Source organism: Mobula hypostoma, chromosome 23, assembly GCF_963921235.1.
Source record: "Mobula hypostoma chromosome 23, sMobHyp1.1, whole genome shotgun sequence".
Lineage (NCBI taxonomy): Eukaryota > Metazoa > Chordata > Chondrichthyes > Myliobatiformes > Myliobatidae > Mobula > Mobula hypostoma.
Genome location: NC_086119.1, coordinates 60,205,026 through 60,227,910, shown reverse-complemented (window position 1 = coordinate 60,227,910; position 22,885 = coordinate 60,205,026). Strand labels below are relative to the sequence as shown.

Below are 22,885 nucleotides of genomic sequence, written 5' to 3'. Positions count from 1 at the left end.
TTACCTTAAGAGATTGTGTCTCCATTTCTTCTCCTTCTCATCCACCTTATACAAAATTTGATGAGTGATTTGATGGTATACCTAAGTGAGATAAAGGGATGCAACAGAAGAGCTTTCCAAGTCACATTAACCCTTAAACATTTGGAATTTAAACAAACATATTGAACAGGGCACTAGTAAAAAAAATTTAAATGTGTACACAATCGAAGTTAAAGAGAAAATCTGCAGATGCTGGAAATCCGAACAACATACACAAAATGCTGGAGGAACTCAGCAGGCCAACCAGCATCTAGGAAAAGATTACAGTCGATGTTTCGGACTGAAACCCTGCCCGCAATGCTGCCTGGCCTGTTGAGTTTCTCCAGCATTTTGTGTGTGTTGTAAAGATAAAGCAGCCATTTGTACATTGATGGTTGAAATTCATTTTCATTTCTTAAGTGATCAAGTGCTCTCATGGACTCCTCCGAACCAGCTTGGACTCCTAATATTTTCTGGTGGACGATACAATTTACAAAATCAAATACAAAATCAAATATGCAATTCAAAAAACAGGGCCTTCCACTTTTAACAAACCTCTTCCACTTTCAATGTAGTTAACACTTGTTATTTTACGATATCAAGATACTTAAATTGAACAAATCAATAGGATTATTTGATAACCTTCCAGGAAACGTCCATTATCAATACAGGTTATCAACTTATGTACGAGGAGTGATTGATAAGTTTGTGGCCTAAGGTAGACAATAGACAATAGGTGCAGGAGTAGGCCATTCAGCCCTTTGAGCCAGCACCGCCATTCACTGTGATCATGGCTGCTCACCCACAATCAGTAATCAGTACCCTGTTCCTGCCTTCTCCCCATATCCCTTGACTCCGCTATCTTTAAGAGCTCTATCTAACTCTTTCTTGAAAGAATCCAGAGAATTGGCCTCCACTGCCTTCTGAGGCAGAGCATTCCACAGATCCACAACCCTCTGTGTGAAAAAGTTTTTCCTCAACTCCATTCTAAATGGTCTACCCCTTATTCTTAAACTGTGGCCTCTGGTTCTGGACTCGCCCAACATCGGGAACATGTTTCCTGCCTCTAGCATGTCCAATCCCTTAATAATCTTATATGTTTCAATCAGATCCCCTCTCATCCTTCGAAATTCCAGTGTATACAAGCCCAGTCAGTCCAATCTTTCAACATATGACATTCCTGCCATCCTTGGAATTAACCTAGTGAACCTACACTGCACTCCCTCCATAGCAAGAATGTCCTTCCTCAAATCTGGAGACCAAAACTGCACACAATATTCCAGGTGGGGTCACACCAGGGCCTTCTACAACTGCAGAAGGACCTCTTTGCTCCTATATTCAACTTCCCTTGTTATGAAGGCCAACATGCCATTAGCTTTCTTCACTGCCTGCTGTACCTATATGCTTACTTTCAGTGACTGATGAACAAGGACACCTAGATCTCGTTGTACTTCCCCTTTTCCTAACTTGGCACCACTCAGGTAGTAATCTGCCTTCCTGTTCTTGCCACCGAAGTGGATAACCTCACATTTATCCACATCAAACTGCATCTGCCACGCACCTGCCCACTCACCCAACCTGTCCAAGTCACCCTGCATTCTCATAACATCCTCCTCACATTTCACACTATCACCCAGCTTTGTGTCATCTGCAAATTTGCTAATGTTACTTTTAATCCCTTCATCTAAATCACTATTATATTGTAAATAGCTGCAGTCCCAGCACCGAGCCTTGCGGTACCCCCTAGTCACTGCCTGCCATTCTGAAAAGGACCCGTTAATCCCTACTCTTTATTTCCTGTCTGCCAACCAATTTTCTATCCATGTCAGTACCCTACCCCCAATATCATGTGCTCTAATTTTGCCCACTAACCTCCGATGTGGGACCCTATCGAAGGCTTTCCGAAAGTCCAGGTACACTACATCCACTAGCTTTCCCATTTTAATAGAACATAGAATAGTACAGCACCAGTACAGGCCTTTCGGCCCACATTGTTGTGCTGAACCTTAAACCCTGCCTCCCATATAACCCCCGACCTTAAATTCCTCCATATACCTGTCTAGTAGTCTCTTAAATTTCACTACTATATCTGCCTCCACCACTGACTCAGGCAGTGCATTCCACGCACCAACCACTCTCTGAGTAAAAAACCTACCTCTAATATCCCCTTTGAACTTCCCACCCCTTACCTTAAAGCCATGTCCCCTTGTATTGAGCAGTGGTGCCCTGGGGAAGAAGGGCTGGCTGTCCACTCTATCTATTCCTCTTAATATCTTATATACCTCTATCATGTCTCCTCTCATCCTCCTTCTCTCCAAAGAGTAAAGCCTTAGCTCCCTTAATCTCTGATTATAATCCATACTCTCTAAACCAGGCAGCATCCTGGTAAATCTCCTCTGTGCCCTTTCCAACACTTCCACATCCTTCTTATAGTGAGGCGACCAGAACTGAACACGCACAGTACTCCCAAGTGTGGCCTAACCAGAGTTTTATAGAGCTGCATCGTTACCTCACGACTCTTAAACTCCATCCCTCAATTTATGAAAGCTAACACCTCATAAGCTTTCTTAACTACCCTATCCATCTGTGAGGCAACTTTCAGGGATCTGTGGACATGTACCCCCAGATCTCTCTGCTCCTCCACACTACCAAGTATCCTGCCATTTACTTTGTACTCTGCCTTGGAGTCTGTCCTTCCAAAGTGTACCACCTCACACTTCTCCGGGTTGAACTCCATCTGCCACTTCTCAGCCCACTTCTACAAGCTATCAATGTCTCTCTGCAATCTTCTACAATCCTCTACACTATCTACAACACCACCAACCTTTGTGTCGTCTGCAAACTTGCCAACCCACCCTTCTACCCCCACATCTAGGTCATTAATAAAAATCACGAAAAGTAGAGGTCTCAGAACCGATCCTTGTGGGACACCACTAGTCACAATCCTCCAATCTGAATGTACTCCCTCCACCATGACTCTCTGCCTTCTGCAGGCAAGCTAATTCTGAGTCCACCTGGCTAAACTTCCCCCTGGATCCCATACCTTCTGACTTTCTGAATAAGCTTACCATGTGGAACCTTGTCAAATGCCTTACTAAAATCCATGCAGATCACATCCACTGCACTACCCTCATCTATATACCTGGTCACCTCCTCAAAGAACTCTATCAGGCTTGTTAGACACGATCTGCCCTTCACAAAGCCATGCTGACTGTCCCTGATCAGACCATGATTCTCTAAATGACCATAGATCCTATCTCTAAGAATCTTTTCCAACAGCTTTCCTACCACAGACGTAAGGCTCACTGGTCTATAATTACCCGGACTATCCCTACTACCTTTTTTGAACAAGGGGACATTTGCCTCCCTCCAATCCTCCAGTACCATTCCCGTAGACAATGAGGACATAAAGATCCTAGCCAGAGGCTCAGCAATCTCTTCCCTCGCCTCATGGAGCAGCCTGGGGAACATTCCGTCAGGCCTCAGGGACTTATCCGTCCTAATGTATTTTAATCACTCCAACACCTCCTCTCCCTTAATATCAACATGAACATCAACCTCACTCATATTGTTCTCACCATCATCAAGCTCCCTCTCATTGGTGAATACCGAAGAGAAGTATTCACTGAGGACCTCGCTCGCTTCCACAGCCTCCAGGCACATCTTCCCATCTTTATCTCCAATCGATCCTACCTTCATTCCTGTCATCCTTTTGTTCTTCACATAATTGAAGAATGCCTTGGGGTTTTCCTTTACGCTACTCGCCAAGGCCTTCTCATGCCCCCTTCATGCTCTTCTCAGCCCCTTCTTAAGCTCCTTTCTTGCTACCCTATATTCCTCAATAGACCCATCTGATCCTCAAAATGATTTCATAGTTACATCCTCAAAAAATTCTAGAAGATTAGTCAAGCATGATTTCTCCTTCGTAGATCCATGCTGACTCGGACCTATCCTGCTACTGTTACCCAAATATGTCGCTATTTCATCTTTAATAATTGACTCCAGCATCTTCCCCACCACTGATGTCAGACTAACTGGTCTATATTTGCCCGTTTTCTCTCTCCCTCCTTTCTTAAAATGTGGGATAACATTAGCTACCCTCCAATCCGCAGGAACTGATCCTGAACCTATAGGACATTGGAGAATGATTACCAATGCATCCACGATTTCTAGCGCCACCTCCTTAAGTACCCTAGGATGTAGACCATCAGGCCCTGGGGATTTATCAGCCTTCAGTCCCATCAGTTTACCCAACACCATTTTCTGCCTAATGCGAATTTCCTTCAGTTCCTCCATTACCCTAGGTCCTCTGGCCACTATTACATCTGGGAGATTGTTTGTGTCTTCCCTAGTGAAGACAGATCCAAAGTACCTGTTCAGCTCGTCTGCCATTTCCTTGTTCCCCATAATAATTTCACCCATTTCTGTCTTCAAGACCAACTTTGGTCTTAACTAATTTTTTCCTCTTCATATACCTAAAGCAGCTTTTACTATCCTCTTTTATATTCTTGGCTAGCTTACCTTCGTACCTCATCTTTGCCCCCGTATTGCCTTTTTAGTTATCTTCTGTTGCTCCTTAAAAGTCTCCCAATGCTCTGGCTTCCCGCTCATCCTTGCTATGTTATACTTCCTCTCTTCTATTTTTATACTGTGCTTGACTTCCTTTGTCATCCACGGTCGCCCCTTACTCCCCTTAGAACCTTTCTTCCTCTTTGGAATGAACTGATCCTGCACCTTCTGTATTATTCCCAGAAATACCTGCCATTGTTGTTCCACTGTCATCCCTGCTAGGGTATCTTTCCAGTCAACTTTGGCCAGCTCCTCCCTCATGGGTTCATAGTCCCCTTTGTTCAACTGTAATACTGACACTTCCAAGTTTCCCTTCTCCCTCTCAAATTGTAAATTAAAACTTATCATATTATGGTCACTACCTCCTAATGGCTCCTTTACCTCGAGTTCCCTTATCAAATCTGGCTCATTACACAACACTAAATCCAGAATTGCCTTCTCCCTGGTAGGCTCTAATACAAGCTGCTCTAAGAATCCATCTCTGAGGCATTCCACAGGTTTCCTTTTCCCCTTTCTTGGGGTCCAGTACCAACCTGATTTTCCCAGTCTACCTGCATGTTGAAATCCCCCATAACAACTGTAGTATTACCTTTGCGACATGCCAATTTTAACTCTTAATTTAACTTGCACCCTATATCCAGGCTACTGTTTGGGGGCCTGTAGATAACTCCTATTAGGGTCTTCTTGCCCTTACAGTTTCTCAGTTCTATCCATACTGACTCTACATCTCCTGATTCTATGTCCCCCCTCGCAAGTAACTGAATTTCATTCCTCATCAACAGAGCCACCTCACCCCCTCTGCCAACCTGCCTGTCCTTTTAATAGGATGTATATCCCCGAATGTTCATTTCCCAGCCCTGGTCCTCTTGCAGCAATGTCCCTGTTGTTCCCACAACATCATACTTGCCAATTTCCAACTGAGCCTCAAGCTCATCCACTTTATTTCTTATACTCCGTGCATTCATATATAATACTTTTAATCCACTTAAAGCAATACTTTTACTCCCCTCACCTTTCACATCAATTCCTATTGCACTTGGCCATACTCTCCAATCCCTTCCTGAACTTTCTACCCCGTTAATTTTGTTGTCTTTCTTAACTTTTCTTATTCTCTCTTTCCCTTTAACTCCATCCTTATATTTCCAGTTCGTCCCCTGCCCCCCTCACTACTTAGTTTAAACACACCCGTGTAACAGGGGCAAACCTGCCTGCCAGAATGCTGGTCCCCCATCTGTTAAGATGCAACCTGTCCCTTCTGTACAATTCATCCTTACCCCAAAACAGATCCCAGTGGTCTAAGAATCTAAATCCCTGCCTCCCGGACCAGCTCCTCAGCCACACGTTCAGATCCCCTATCTCCCTGTTCCTGCCCTCACCAGCACAAGGAACTGGAAGCAAACTGGAGATAGCCACCCTGGAGGTCCTGCTTTTCAGCCTTCTTCTGAGTACTCTGAAGTCACACTGCAGAATTTCTTTCCTCTTCCTCCCGACGTCATTTGTGCCGACATGCACCACCACTTCCAGCTGTTCACCTTCACCCTTCAGGATGCCCTGCAATCGGTCTGTGACGTCCTGGATCCTGGCAGCAGGGAGGCAACACACCATCCTTAACTCCCACCTGTTGCTGCAGAAACCCCTTTCTGTACCTCTCACTATGGAGTCCCCTACTACCACGGCTCTGCCTGACTTCTGTCTCCTCGGCTTTATTTCAGCGCCAATTTTTGACTCGCAGACCTGTCTGCCTCTCAGACTGGCAATGTCTTCTGTCCCAACAGCTTCCAAGAGGATGAACCTGTTTTCAAGAGATGCATCCCCCGGGGTCTCCTGTACTCCAAGCATCCACCCCTTCCTCATCGTCGCCCCCCTTCTCTCTTCCGTTATCTTCAGTGTCACGATCTCGCTGTAGGTCCTGTCCAGAAAATTCTCGGTTTTCCGGACGAACCTGAGGTCATCCAGTTACTTCTCCAGTGCCTCAACACAGTCCTTCAGGAGCTGAACCTGGACACACTTTCCACATTTGTAGTAGCCAGAGGCACCATCAACGTCCCTGACCTCCCACATCATGCAAGCAGCACACTGAATCAGTTGACCTGTCATTTCTTCACTACTTCTCACCCTCTCCAACTGTGACGTAGTCTCCTCCCTCAGCCTCCTTGCCGAAAACACTCAAGACAAAGACTCGCACTTTTTTCATAAGGCACTTCGGTCAACAAGGCCGCTCCCCTAGAGCAAACCTTGATTATATTGGCTGATATTTTGACTAATTCGTTTCACTTGCCCGAGTCAGTTTTAGAAAACCTAGCACATTTATTATTCAACATAGTCCCTTCCTACATTTACACACTTAGTCCAGCGGTCGTGGAGCATACGGATCCCTTCTTTGTAGAAGTTGGCGTCTTGGACCTCCACAAAGTGGTCCACAGCGGGGGTGATTGATAAGTTTGTGGCCTAAGGTAGAAGGAGATGAGTTATTAACTTTAAACCTTCTGCATTTTCACTCAAAGAGTTGAGCTGCACGTGCATGTAACAAGAGCTGTAAATCTCATCTCCTTCTACCTTAGGCCACTAACTTATCAATCACTCCTGCTGTGGACCACTTTCTGGAGGTCCAAGATGCCAACTTCTACAAAGAAGAGATCCATATGCTCCAAAACTGCTGGACTAAGTGTGTAAATGCAGGAGGGGACTATGTTGAAAAATAAATGTGCTAGGTTTTCTAAAATTGACTCCTTCTACCTTAGGCCACGAACTTATCAAGCACTCCTCATATATAAGTCAAAAACCTAAGTATAAGACTCTAGCAAATTATCTAAAAAGAGATAAATATATGTATATTGTTTTCAGATGTGCAACAATAGGAGATCAGTATGAAACAATTGACTGCAGTAACTTGATAAATGACAGGCATTTTTCTTTAAGTTTCTTTCAACCTCTTCTGATTCGTCACAAATTTAAAATTGGGACATATGAGTATAAACGAAGACTATAGTCCCGAAATGATAAACCCAACATAATCTAATTCATCTAATAAATACAACAAATTAAGAACAAATAGCTGGGCAGGCGATATACTGTAGACATGGGAATTGGTAAAATCCATTGCAGCAAAAAGTGACCATATCCACAGATGCTCAGGGGTCTGACTGCCTCTTTCAATATCTTGTCTAAGTAATTATCCTTCTTCTTGATGTGCCAGTGTTTGGAGCTGGAATCCAAGCTCCATGAGTGAGAGGAAGAATTTCCTGGGAACAGTATTTTGTGAGGCAGTCATACTCCTTGATTAACTACTTCTAACTTACCAAATGGTCAGCGACAAGACAATGTGATGACAAAAGGGTAGCAGAAGGGATTAGAGCATAGCCCCAGGAGCCTCAGACATTATCTTTGTTTAACCGGAGTGAGGTTCTTACTTCCTGTCTAGGCAAGAATGTGTCTGTGCAAACTGTGCACATCACCGTGGCACAGGAAGCCATTCAAATGAAGGAAGGAAAGAGAAATGTAGTAGGTATAGGAAATAGCATAGTTTAGGAACTAGATGCTGTTCTCTGCTGCAAAGACAGACTGCTAAATGCTGTGGACAGTGATGTGGAATCAGTTTGGATTGAAATCATGAACAACAGAGAAAGAGATGGTGGGAGTAATCTATTGGCCCCCAAAATGACACCTCCTAATAGGTTAGAACATAAATAGGAAATAAAGAGAATATTTGAAGGGCTCCAATTATCATGAGAGATTTTAATTTACATATTAATTGGACAAATCAAATTGGCAAGGGTTTTATTGAAGAATTAGTGGAATGCATCTGGGATTGCTTTTTAGAGCAGTACTTTGCAGAGGCTACCTGGGAACAAGCTATTTTAAATTTGGTGTTAGTTAAGGAGGAAGGATTAATGAGGGATCTTGTGGTTAAAGATCCCCCTCGGGGATAGCGACTACAATACAATAGAATTCCAATTGCAGTTTGAGGATGAATGCTACAGGTCCACAACCAGTGTCTCCGATTTAAATAAAGGGAATTATAATGAGGGAGGAGTTGTCTCAGATGGACAGGTTAAAAGTCAGGTCAGTAGAGGAACTTAATTCTCATTACCATCAGTTATGCAATGAACAAACTTAGTCTTATTGATCACAACACAGAAAAGAGTTTAAAAACAAGAAATTCTACAAATGCTGGAAATCCAAAGCAACACACACAAATTTCTGGAGGAACTCAGCCGGTTAGGCTTCATCTATGGAAATGAATAAACAGTCGATGGTCGATGTTTCGGGCTGAGACGCTTCATCAGGAGCAAAAGGGAAGGGGGAAGACGCCAGAATAAAGAGATGGAGGTGGGGGTGAAGGAGGATAGCTAGAAGGTAAGAGGTGAAGCCAGGTGGCTGGTAAAACTAAAGGGCTAGAGAGGAAGGAATCTGATTGGAGAGGACAGTGGACCATTGGAAGGAGGAGGGGATCCATGGGGAGGTGATAGGCAGGTGAGAAGAAGAGACCAGAGGGGAGAATAGAAGAAAAAGGAAAGGGGAGGGAAAAATACCAGAAGGAGAAATCAGAAAGAGGTTCTTTGGTCCATTGGCTGCATGTGTGCTCTCAGTAGAGCAATCACATTTGTCCCATTTCCATTATCACTCTATAGCCCTGTAACTTGTTAGTAACACAATGGGAAAACCATTTGAAATACCAGGTTCAGTTGACTTACACTAAGAGCCAGCAGCTCCATTACCTGCACCACTATGTCATTCTCTAGAACACTATTCTATAAGTATGCTACAATGACAGATCCTCAAAATGGAGCACAGATCAGTATTTCAAAAAAATTTCACAGAGGAACAAATAGAGAGCAGTTGCAGATTTGATTCAACATCTGCCACACTCAAAATATCAATGAAAAGTCACCTCAATCTCCTAATACTGACGTGCGATATTATAAACTCTGAACTGTCTACTTAACATTAAAGATTAGCTTTATTTGTTATATGTACATCGAAACACAGTGAAGTGTGCCATATGTGTCAAATCAAATCGGCAAAGGTTGTGCTGGGCAGCCCACAAGTGTCTTCATGCTTCCAGCGCCAACATATTATGTCCACAACGCACAAACTCTAATCCATACGTCTTTCGAACATTGAAAGAAAACACAGCACCTGGAGGAAACCCATGTGGTCACACAGAAAACGTACAAACTCATTACAGACAGACATTTGAACCCCATATAATGTCTGGGGTGGCACGATAGCGTAGCGGTTAGCTTAACACTAATACAGTGCTAGCTATAAGTTAGCACTATATTAGTGTTAAGCTAACCGCTATGCTATCGTGTCACCCCAGGCATTATATGGGGTTCAAATCTAAGTTAAACAACAAACTGTTTTTGCACAACTAGACAGCACAACTTACCTTCATTCAGCATGAAGTTACCTTCAAGTTTGCAGCATCTGTCACTCACCTTCCATCCATTTAAAGCTTTACAGAGCAATACCCGGTGAAAATGAGCATCAGCACACATCTGCTTCTTCCACTTTTCATGCTTTTTCTGCACGTACTGGAAAAGTGCAAATTGTTGTACTTACTAACTTCATAAAGTTTCTAAAACTGTATATTCTTCAGCTCCATACAACATTTTCATATTGTTCAATAATTGCAGAAAAAGCTAAAATGCTCAACATGCCAGGCAGTACAGTGGATTCCAGTTAATTGAGCCACCAGTTAATCAGGGCAGCCGCATATTTAAGACAGCTCATAAAATACAAAAATAAATCAAGAAAATAGCCAGGATTCCTTTTGTTTAATTGTGACACTATGCTGTTTAAATGAAACAGGAAACTTGCGGAAGAGTTTCTAACTAGCCTCAGTTGCATGCATGTTGTGTGGGCATTAGACACTACATGAACAATTTTTAAATAACATCACTTGCAAGTGTTTGTATTCAAAAAGCAATATTTGTCACTGATAGTTGGTGAGTAATAAGCAGCAAAACAATTCAGAACTGTTCAGCTAACTAGTTCTATGAAATCTTGGCTAATTGAAGCAGCCATTTAATTCGGCCAAAATGTACTGGTCCAGATGAGTCCCAGTTAACTGGTATCCATTGTATTTTGGAAATGACATACAGCTAGGATTTCAAATTGATGTTCAATTGGAATGAAACAAAAATTGTGCTATCTTTAACTCCTTAAAGAAGCAGTGACAGGGGCAAAGAGAAAGAACAAAAGGCAAAGTCTGGATTAAGGTGGAAGCAGGAGAATTGTGTGGAAAAATGGAATGCTGCCACAAGGGAAAGAGAAATAATAATGTCACATGAAACAACAGAGATGAATTCAAGGGAGTGTGAATAAATAGCAAGACTATGCTGAACGGAACTTTGAGCTTCAAAAAAACTGCCATTTGCTAAATGTTGAGGTCTTGTCCAATAAGCTTTAACTGAGCTTCATTTGAACAACAAAGGAGATTGATAAAAAAGAAGTCAACAGCAATATAAAATAGACTGTAAGTATCAGGTGGCCAGAAGCCAGGGGTAAGATTTGCAGACTGAAGAGAGATGTTCTGGAAAGAACTCAATATGCACAGAGCCTCCCCAAAGAACAGAAATGCAGTGCAAAAAACTTAAGGCACAAATGAACAAAAGGTAAAATTTCTCGAAATAGGATCAACTTTATTGGTCAAATATATTTACATGTATTAGGAATTTGTTGTGGTGTGTTGGTGTTACTTTCAATAAAAAACAACATTCAACAATTATAAAGAATAAACAATTATATAAAGTTAGAAATACTGATAGGGGGGGCTGGCTGGTAGCACAATGACACCAGCGCTGGACCCTGGAACAGGGGTTCCCATCCAGTCGGGGCCGCTCCCGAGTACGCTTTCCATTCATGCCGGGCTGAGTGTCGAGATAAAAAAGGGAAAAATACTGCAAAAATGTCTGTGTGTGGAGTGGTGCGCCACACGGTCTCTCTCTCGCTCCACGCCTTATAAAGGCTTGAAAAAGACATCATCGAACACAAGCAGATGCGCACGCACAGGCGCTCATGCACGCACACGCCAAAAAAAATACTGATATGGAATAAAATTGCATTAAGTAAATAAATACTAGCATGTAAACAACATTATAAAGAGTTGTTTAAAGTGTTACCAATGCAGTGGAGTGACTGAGGAATAGAAAGAGGGGGATGGGGTGGGCTAACTAGAATGGTTGATCAGATTAACTGCCACAGTAGTTCAGCTAACATCAAAGACAGAAATCGAAACAGTGACAATTTCCAATAAAGGCTGGCAGTTCAGCTTAGAACTGCCATTTTTATCTATTCAACTGTGGATTAACTCCCGATTGCAGAAACCTACAATTTCCACAAAGCTAATCACTCTGACAAGAGAACTATGATGCTTTGTTGAGAGAGATAGGTTTCATCAGAGGAGCACCAACTTTCGCTGGCTATCTAGCACCAAGAGCACTCTCTGCTGAACAGTGACAGCTTATTCCATCAGAAATCCACTAGGCCTACAGATTTTGAGGTGACATTAAGACTGGTTGTACAGGGTACTTTGCATCAGTCTTCACTGTGGAAGACACTAGCAGTGTGTCAGATGTTGTAGTGTGTGAAGAAAGAGAAGTGGGTGCAGTAACTATTACAAGGGAGAAGGTGCTCAAAAAGCTGAAAAACCTAAAAGTCACCCAGACCAGATGAACTGCATCCTAGGGTTCTGGAAGAGGAAGCATTAGAGATTGTGGCAGCGTTATAAATGATCTTTCAAAAATCATTGGACTCTGGCATGATGCCAGAATACTGGAAAATTGCAAATGTCACTCCACTCTTTAAGAAAGGAGGAAAGCAGCAGAAAGGAAACTATAGACCAGTTAGCCTGACCTCAGTGGTTGGGAAGACGTGAGAGTCAATTGTAAAGGACGAGGTGGTAGAATACTTGGTGACACAGGACAAGATAGGACAAAGGAAAAAGTCAGCATGGTTTCCTTAAGGGAAAATCCTGCTTGACGAACCTGTTGGAATTCTTTGAGGAGATTACAAGTAGGATAGGTAAAGGGGATGCTGTGGATGTCATATATTTGGACTTTCAGAAGGCCTTTAACAAGGTGCCACACTTGAGGCTGCTGACCAAGTTAGGAACCCATGGTATTACAGGAAAGTTGCTAACATGGTTAGAGCATTTGCTGATTGGAGGAAGGCAGCTAGTGGGAATAAAATGATCATTGTCTGGTTGGTTGCCCATGGTAGTAGAAATAAACATGTCGACTATTTTCTTAACGGGGAGAAAATCCAAAAAATCTGAGATGCAAAGGGATTTGGGAGTCCTTGTGCAGAACACCCCAAATGTTAACTTGCAGATTGAGTTGGTGGTGAGGAAGGCAAATGCAATGTTAGCATTCATTTCAAGAGGTCTCGAATACAAGAGCAAGGATGTGATACTAAGTCTTTATAAGGCACTGGTGAAGCCTCACCTTGAGTATTGTGTACAGTTTTGGGCTCCTCATCTTAGAAGAGATGTGCTGGCATTGGGCAGGGCCCAGAGGAGGTTCACAAGGATGAATCCAGGAATTAAAGAGTTATCATACGGGGAATATTTGATGGCTCTGGGTCTGTACTCTTTGGAACTTAGAAGAATGAAAAGGGATCTCATTGAAACCTTTTGAATGTTGAAAGGCCGAGACAGAGTAGATGTGGAAAGGATCGTTCCTATGGTGGGAGAGTCTAGGACAAGAGAACACAGCCTCAGGATAGAGGGGGGTCCATTCAAAACAGAGATGTGGAGAAATTTCTTTAGCCAGAGGGTAGTGAATTTGTGGAATTTGTTGCCACGTGCAGCTGTGGAGGTCAGGGTGTATTTAAAGCAGAGATTGATAGGTTCTTGATTGGACATGGCATCAAAGGTTACAGAGAGAAGGCCAGGAAATAGGGTGGTGGAGAAGGAAAAATAGGATCAGCCATGATTGAATGGCAGAGCAGACTCAATGGGTCAAATGGCCTAATTCTGCTTTTATGTCTTATGGTCTTCTAGTCTAATTAATTCTGGGGAATAAGTCTAACATCAATTGTAGGTAGATTACTGGAAAAGACCCTGAGGACCAGGATTAATCTGCATTTAGAAAAGCAGGTTAGACTAGATTTGTAGATGGGAGATCACGTCTGATTAATTCAGGCAACACACATCAAAGTTGAAGGGTCTCGGCCCGAAACGTCAACTGTACCTCTTCCTAGAGATGCTGCCTGGCCTGCTGCATTCACCAGCAACTTTGATGTGTGTTGCTTGAATTTCCAGCATCTGCAGAATTCCTCGTGTTTACGTTTCTGACTAATTCAGGTTGTGTTCTCGAAGAGGTAACTAAATATACTGAAAAAAAGCTATGCTGTTGATGTGATTTACAGAGACTTCAATAACACCTCTGACAAAGTTTGACATCATGGACGTCAGGCAGGGAGTGTTCTGCCTTTAGATGCGCTATTCATTTTGTATGCAGTTTGTTTTGTACAAATGTCAGTACTGTTTGTAAGCTGTTTTTTTACACCATTTCCTGCACAGATTAATTTGGATTTCAACTTGAAGCAAACACAGTGGAAAGAAATCTATTTCCATCCATTCTTTATTTGCCCTTGAAACAACAACTCTATGAGTTTGAAGTTTTCTTAATACTGGTAAACATTTAGCAGATGTACTTTGAAGGAAGTAATATGTTTATTGCTCATTGCTGTTAAGCCATCGTTACGCCATGGTATATTCAGGAGCACAACGGTTCTGTATTGAGTCTAATATCAGTCAGTCAGTGGGTGCCATCCCGAATCCAGGGTTGGTGGCTATGCACCTCCATCTTCTTCGATCTTGCGACAGTACCGAGTACAGCCTCTCCTCCAGTTTGTTCTCACAGGCCGCCTTGGCACCGCCCACCGCCGCCCCCGCCGAACTCAAGCCCGAGGCCATGTCGGCCTTCAGCCGCGGCCCCTTCTTTGAACTCGGCCCTTCCTTAGGCGGAGGCCTTGGGCAGGTCCAGGCCTACGGTGCAGCGCCCAAGTTCATCATATCTCTTCTAACTAGGTGCATAGCATACGATTCGTAGATACACGGTGAGGCTTTAATCTCTTCCACGGAAGATGGCCGTTGGCTCACAAGGAGCTCATCCACTCTTTGTCAGGTCTTCTTTTTTTTTTAGTCCTGCTGGGTGTCCTCACACCCTCCTCACTGGACTAAGTCCAGTGGGGGAGCCGGCCCAAGTTGCCGACCACTCGACGACCAATTTAATGTATGTTTTACTTAACCTTCTGCAGTCTCACAAAATTTGTTCATTAAAAACCTTGAAGAAAGCTTCCAGCTCAGGTGATTTTTGAGAAGGTGCTTAACTGCTAAAAAAGGTATTGAAGATTGTTGATTCGTACTGAGGGGATAATGGTGTTGAATGCTCAACTGTAATCAATGAACAGTAACCTGACCTAGGTATTGCTGTTATCCAGGTGTTCCAAGGCCGTGGACAGCCACTGAGATTGCATCAGCTGTAAACCTACTGTGGCGGTAGGCAAATTTAGGTGGGCTCAGGTCCTTAAGCAGGAGCTAAATCTAGCCATGACCAACCTGTAGATGTGAGTGCCATTGGTCAATAGTCATTGACGCAGCTCCACTTGCATCTACTTGTATTAATGCAGTTCCAGTAACTCTCAAAAAGCTCACCACCATCCAAGAGTTATACAACACAAAACCAGGCCCTTTAGCCTAACTAGTCTGTGCCAACCAAAATGCTCATCTAAGCTAGTCCCATTTGCCCACATTTGCCCCATAACCTTTTAAACCTTTCCTATCCACATAACTGTTCATACCAGGATACACTGGCAGTCAGATCCATTTGGTTTAAATTACATTCTAGTTTGATTGCTATTTCATGTCATACACTCACTTGAATAAGTTTAATTTCTCACCTGTTGCCAAGCACTCCAGGTCCTATGCAAGGAAAACTTGTACCGGTGTCTTATAGCTTCCATTTCTTTGTCTCGTCTGAAGCAAAAGTAAGAAAAAAGATCCAGGAATTGAAATTACACCAATCACTAATCTCCAATGATGAAGACTTATACATGAACTCATTTGGAACTTGCATTCAAACAACATCACCAATGTATGGATGCCCTCAAATCTTAGGGCATAAACTATAAGAGCTGGAACTTTACAAAATACTGGTCAGGCAGCACGAAAGTATTATATGCAGTTTTGGTTACAACACTATAGGAAGGATGTGATTGTGGTGGAAAGAGTGCAGAGGAGAATCATCAGGATATTCCCTGAACTGGAGCACTTTCGTTATGGAGAGAAATCTAAAAGGCTGTGCTAAGAACACAGACAACTCCTCCATTACACAACAACACATTTGCAAAAGCTGAAGTTGCCTCAACATCCTTAAAGTAACACTCATCTTTGTGCACTCAATAGCCCTCCATGCCTCGCTCCTAGTCTTTGATTTAACAATTTCGTAACAAAATGTCAACAAGTGATTTTATGAAGAACTACAGAAACATTAAGCAGAATAAAGCCCAGTGATTGCACGCATACCCTGCTTTCTGCTCTCCCACAGTCTCTATCCAAAAGTGAATATACTTCAGTAACAACTGTTGCCTAAAGAAATCATCAGCAGCGGTCGTCTTCTCTCTCTCCTCCACTTGGACAGCAGTCTGCACACGCCAGCAACACCAGTAACGAAGTAACAAGTGTCGAGTAGAATGAATCACTGCCTGTGGAAACAGTGATTTGTCCATCAATTCTTTCCCAAAACACTACCTGTTTAATGGAACCCTACGAAACAAAGTAAGTACAAGAGCTTTGTCACTGGATTCTTTAAGAAATCCACTCCTCAGCTTTAAAAACTTTTTAGGAACCAATCATTATTGTTACACAGGTAAATACAACAGCTGCTGGCAGCTAGGAAGATCAGATACTTTGTTGTACCGTTGTTAGCTATGCAATAAATAATAGAACACAATTCCTTAAATAGCATGCATAATCTTCAACACTTTGGGAGGCCTCATTTTAATGCTTCAAGGCAATATCCCACATATGCGGCAACACAAGCATGCAATAGCATATGGTGTGCAATGTGAATCCTTCAGATTCAGTGGCAAGTACCACTCACTAAGATGAAGCTGACACATTTTGAGTATTTAAGTATTTGTAATCTGTATACTTAATTATGGTCAACACAATAAGTACTTTATCAGTTTGAACTGACAAAAAAAAATTTCTACAAAACAGGATTTTGTTATCATCAGTTATGATCAACTGCTGGATGAATACATTTACCAGTCTCTCTGCCAGCCGCTTCTCACAAAGCTGATCCATGATCTTCCACCAAGCATAAAAGGCCGATCTCTGTACCACCTCTCTGTGAAGAAAATTTGTTAGTTGTTATAGTAGATGGTCACATGGAGTTTATGTTCATCTTACTCATATTTTTAGGATTTGCATATCATTGGCAATGTCCAACCCTCACTGTTCGACAATGTATTGGTGAGCTTCCTTTTTGAACCACTGTGGTCCTTCTGGTGAAAGAACTCCCATAGTACTGTTGTTAGGATTTAGACCCCACGACCATGAAAAAGTATCTCAAATTCCCAATCAAGCTGTGTAACTCAAAGAGAACTTGCAGGTCCTGTGGTGTTCCTAGGCACTTGCTGCCCTTGTCCTTATTGGTGATAAAGATGACAGCTTTGAACTCACTGCTGGAGAATCCCAGGTGAGTAAATGCAGTGCATTTTGCATTACACATGACAGTCCTGAAGAAAGTTAACGTTGAGAAGGGTGAGGGGATCCTTTATCATGGATTGTAAACTGTTAGAGCTGATTCATCCAGGCCAATGCCATTGTACTCCTGAGGTGTCATATAGATAGCAAAAAAGGCCTTCAGCTGTCAGGAGGTGAGTCACTTGATGCAGAATAGCCAGCTTCTGGCCTGTTCATGCAGCCTCAGTATTTACATTGCTGGCCCAGTTGTGATATGAGTAATGATGGTCCACAGGATGTTGATGGTGGGGAACTTAGCAATACCATTGAATATCAAGGATAAATGGTTTGACTTCTCCCTCGTTTGGTGATAATCCCTGCCTGGTATATTTGTTATTTGTCCATCCAGGTTTGTTACCTGGAAGATTAGGAAAAACTTCTTCACACAGAGAGTGGTGAATCTGTGGAATTCTCTGCCACAGGAAACAGTTGAGGCCAGTTCATTGGCTATATTTAAGAGGGAGTTAGATATGGCCCTTGTGGCTAAAGGGATCAGCAGGTATGGAGGGAAGGCTGGTACAGGGTTCTGAGTTGGATGATCAGCCATGATCATACTGAATGGCGGTGCAGGCTCAAAGGGCCGAATGGCCTACTCCTGCACTTATTTTCTATGTTTCTATGTTTTTATGTTACACGCAGGAATGGACTTGCTGATTTGCGGAAGTGATGCAAAGGGAATTGAACATTGTACAATCATCAATCTCCACTTCTGATAGCATAATGAAACAATGGTCATTGATGAAGCAACTAAAGATGGTTAAGCCATCATGAAATACACTGCCTCATGAAATTCCCGCAGTAATGTCCTGGATTTAAAATAAATTACCTTCAACAACTATAACCTCCTTGTGCAATGTATGAGCATTTACCACATGGTCCACTATGAATTCAGTTTTTCCAGGGGTCCTTGATTACCACACTTGTCTCTGGAATCAGCTTTTCATGTACTTTTAGACTAAGGTCATGATGAAGTCTGGAACTGCGAGGTCCTGGCAAACCCAGACTAAGATCCATGAGCAAATTGTTGTTAAGCACCAGTTGATAACACTGTCAACTCTTAGAAGTTGCTCTTCAGCAAATGCAATTCTCTTCATGTGGTATTGAAAAACATTTGCGAGCACTCGATACAGCAAAGACAATGCAACCATACAACATTCCAGCTGTGGCACTGAAGACCTGCATTCCTGAATTAGTTGCATCTTTGGTTCTAGTACAATTACAACATTGACATCTATGTGGAAAATTACTCTAGTATATCGGTTTCACAAGAAGAATTGCCTAATCTGTCTCATTAGTAAACACTCAAACAACTCAGTCATCAGACTTCATCATTTTGCTGAATACAGTTGCAAATGTTTCATCATTGTCTCTACAGCATTCATATACTGGGCCCCACATCATAGAGAGCTGCAATCAAGTCCATTGGCAGTGAGACTGCTTACCTCTATCCTGGGAATGCAGAACTGGAGAGGGCAAAGATGCAAAACAAAATGCGATTGTTCACTTCAAACCCAGCATTTGGACAATACCTGTGAAATACTCCTGCAGTCTCTTTTAGTTGATATAGGTGTTTCTTCTCACTGACAAACAACCTCCATTTTTTCAGGAAAAAAGGCAACAGCATCATTCTATGGTGAGCTACAGCCCTTTTACCTTGAACCTGAAACATTAAACAATATCGAAGTCATAAGTAAGCAATAACATTGTTTACATAGCCCCTCCATGCCCACTTGGGTATCACACTGACTTCAACACTGCAAAAATATCAGAGAAAGCAATGCTAATTGGAAGCTTAACAGAGAAATTGCATGGGTAACAAGGAACACACATCAATGGACACAATACTCAAGGAGCTGACAGTAACAAAGGAGCTGATTTCTAACAATGGCAAGCACTAAAACAGTCCATAACGGTCCACAATAGAGTCAAAGCAAACAGGAAATATCAAACTAAAAAATGAAAAGCAGTCATATTAGAACACAAGAATGAGAAGCAGAAATAGGCAATCCAGCCCTTTGAACCTTTTCCACCATTCATTTGAATCCTGGCTTACCTTCAACATCAGCATTATCTTCATACCCCTTAAGTTCCTCAACATCTAGAAGTCTACTGATCTACTGAATTGACTCAATGACTAAGCCTCCACAGCCATCCTGGTTGAAAATTCTAAAGTTTCAATGTCATTTGAATGAAAAGATCTTGTCCTAATCTCATAAGATTATGCAGGGGGGGGGAACTCATTGAAACCTGCTGAATGTTGAAAGTACAAGATAGGGTGGATGTGGAGAGGATGTTTCCTATGGTGGGGGTATCCAGAACTAGAGGACACTTGAGGGACACTTGAAAATTGAGGGACGACCTTTTAGAACAGATGTATAGAGGAATGATTTTAGCCAGAGAGTAGTGAATCTGTGGATGCTCTGCCACAGAGTGCAGTGGACGCCAAGTTCATGGCTGAAGATGATGGTTTCCTGATTGGTCAAGGCATCAAAGTATAACACAAGAAGGCAGGTGTATGGTTGAGTGGGATCCGGGATCGGCCATGATGGAATGATGGAGAAGACTCGATGGGCTGAATGGCCTAATTCTGCTCCTATATCATATGGTCCTAAATAGTCGTCCTCATGAGACTATGATCCTTAGCCAGGGAAACACGATTCCTGTATCAATTTTACCATGTCCTGCAGGATTTTTTTTTATTTCACTGAGATCACTCCACATTCTTCTGAAGCAGGAACTAATACTTTCTGCCATGGACTAAAACTATTAAGAAAGGAGTCTGTGGACCCCAAATTGGGAGCCCCTGTTCTAAACACAAGTGAATACAGGCCCAGTCTCCTCAGTCTCACCTGACAGGCAAGTATGATCAAGAACAAAAACAACTGAATGATGTTTTAAGATGCTCAGCAATATCAAATCTTCCCTTCTGATTGACTGTGCATAAGCAAGGTGGGAATGAGAGTGCCAAACAGAATTCAATTTGAACAAGCATGATCTAAAACATCTGGAGGGGCGGAAAACCAGAGTTTTCAAAGTAAATGACAGATTATCAAGTGTGGTGGAACAAAGGGATTTTTTGAGGGCAGCTTCACAAACCCACATTTTCAACTATACTGGGTGAGGCATAGAACAAAAGGGTGAAGAGAAAATGCTAAAACTTCGTTTAACTTCGTCAATACAAGCTGAGGGCATTGTGAACAGCTCTGGTCAGCTCACTACAAGGAAGTGACAAGACCATTTTCAGGGATGGGAAATTACTGATGTAAGGAATGGATGTCCAGAATGTTAGAGATCAAGGAGAAATTTGAGGAGTATATAAAATTTGGGGAATGGGATTCATAGGGTTATCATATAGATGTGATGGGCTGAATGACCTCCTTACCTTTTTTAAATGAGAATATAAAAATTATAAGAATGTCTATTTCTCTCAGCGAAGTGGTCAGTAAACTTTGTTTCAAAGACTCACAGTAAAGTGGGTCTGTGGGGTTAAAAAAAGTTATTTCACTGATGAGTTGTGGAAGTATGCAGGTCACTGCCTAACACAACAGAATCCCTAACTGTAAATAAGAGCTTACAATTGAAATCCTACGGAGCTAAGGGCTAAGAATCAGGAAATGGGATTAATTAAATGACCATTGTTTGCAGGTTTGTATATAGCAAATTAAATGGTCTCTTTTTACTGTATGTCATTAATTTCTATGATTCAAATGGTTCATATATAGAAAGCTGATAATAAAATCAGACAAGTTCCTTGGCTGATTTTTATCTGGAAGTCAAACACAATATTCTATCTAACAATGCAGAAAAGTGCAATCACAGACATCACATGGCCTGAGAGAAGATGTAAAGAATAATTACCAGAATTGTACCAGTGATGAAGTAACCGTAAGGAGGATTTAGAAAATTTAGGATCATTCTCCTTGGAACAAAGGAATTCTTAATCAAATAGGTAGGGAGAAAGCAATACCACAAGTCTAAGTTAATTCAGCAGAATTTAAAGAAGATGATTTTTCAATTGAACACAGGAATATCTGGAATGTATACATGAAAGGCAAATTCAAAGTAATTTTCAGAGGAGTGGATATATCATTAGAAAGAAATTGTTTTGTGCTACGAAAATAGAGCAATGCTGTTAAGACTTTTTGATTAACATCCTAAGAGCTGGGCTGGACAGAGCAGACCAAATGATTTCCACTTAGCATATGTCAAATCTCCAACTGTGTTGAAAATTTCTGGATCATACTTGTTTTATGTTTGAATAATTTAACACTATTTTCTTTCAACATCTTCCTGTGGATGATGTTCAATAATTGTCAAACCGCTTGCCATGACTTGAAGACTTATTCCAGGGTAACATTTTGGTCAACACCAAATGAATATACAATCAAGAAATGCAACCTTTTTTGGAAACGTCTACTCAAGTTACCTTAAACGATCCCATGGACTTAATAGAAGAGCAGAGAAGATCTCATTCCTGATCAACATGCACTCTCCAAATAATAAAAATACAATGATTATTTATTTACCCCTTTGCTATTCATTAAACCGTTGATATAGTGGTTCTCAGGCTGGCTTATGTTACTGAAGAGAATGAATTTAAAAAAGACAAATGGATTAAGAAGTGTTTTGGGATAACTTTGACATACATATTCAGTTTTTTTAATTACTTCAACTACTCATGGCAAAATATTCTGACTGAACAGTTATGATTAAAAGCTCTCTGAATTATTATGGATAAAAATAATCTGATCAAAAACCAGACTGTAGGTTTGAAGTAAAGTCTGAAAAAACCACAAAAGTCAATTTTCTTATGTTATGAATGTATCACCAGTTTTGTTCAAGACCTTGAGAAATTTAAATCTTTTTTAAATTTTGTGCCACATATTATTAAAATTTATAAATGATGTGATTCATACATGAACAATGAATGTTACAATCAAAAGGAAGTAAACTTGACAGAAAAGTATGAATAAAAATTGTGCAGAAAGTACAAAGGCTTATGAATAGGAAATGTCCCGTGCAACTCTTTTAAAAATAACGTCTTATTTTGACAAAAAAGTTCAGTCTCAATTCTATAATTCACTGAAGCAAATTCACAGTGCCGAATAAATAGAGTAGACCAATACCCTTTCAGAAAAGATTAAGAGACAAAAATACAGGGCCAAAGCAGTGTAAAACAAGCAGATCGTGATCTATCAGTATGTGCCATTTTACTGGTACAGCAGCAATCACAGTTACCACAGCAAAGTATGTACAAAGTACAATCTCCCCAGACATCCTTTTCTGTATTACCCATTATTAAACAAATATGAAACAATAGTGAACTATTCAAGTCATGAGATCAACAGTTTAATCAGGCAATTAGAAACCTCAGGAGTAATTTTATATATTAGTATGCAACTATGAATCAAGAAACACTTTAACAGCACAATTCACTTGGGACTCTTTCTCAGGCTGAAAAGTAATTACTTTTCACAACAGTTGGACCATAAGACAAAGGAGTAGAAGTCAGCCATTCGGCCCATCGAGTCTGCTCTG

The 22,885-nt window shown here is 41.6% G+C and overlaps 1 protein-coding gene across 4 annotated transcripts in view; it reads right to left on the bottom strand.

The window, feature by feature from the left end:
- The window catches only part of sfi1 (SFI1 centrin binding protein), a 269,555-nt gene that overhangs the window by 139,435 nt on the left and 107,235 nt on the right, over positions 1-22,885 (bottom strand). For all 4 annotated transcript variants that reach the window (XR_010015925.1, XM_063031824.1, XM_063031825.1 and 1 more), the window contains exons 15-20: positions 18,877-19,007; positions 16,868-16,949; positions 16,124-16,302; positions 15,499-15,574; positions 10,029-10,124; positions 5-81 (exon numbers count right to left, since the gene is read on the bottom strand). Coding sequence is in view for 3 of the 4 variants with exons in the window: in XM_063031824.1 (XP_062887894.1) it covers positions 5-81; positions 10,029-10,124; positions 15,499-15,574; positions 16,124-16,302; positions 16,868-16,949; positions 18,877-19,007 (641 nt within the window). In the remaining variant the exon portion in view is untranslated. The remainder of the gene's footprint in view (positions 1-4; positions 82-10,028; positions 10,125-15,498; positions 15,575-16,123; positions 16,303-16,867; positions 16,950-18,876; positions 19,008-22,885) is intronic.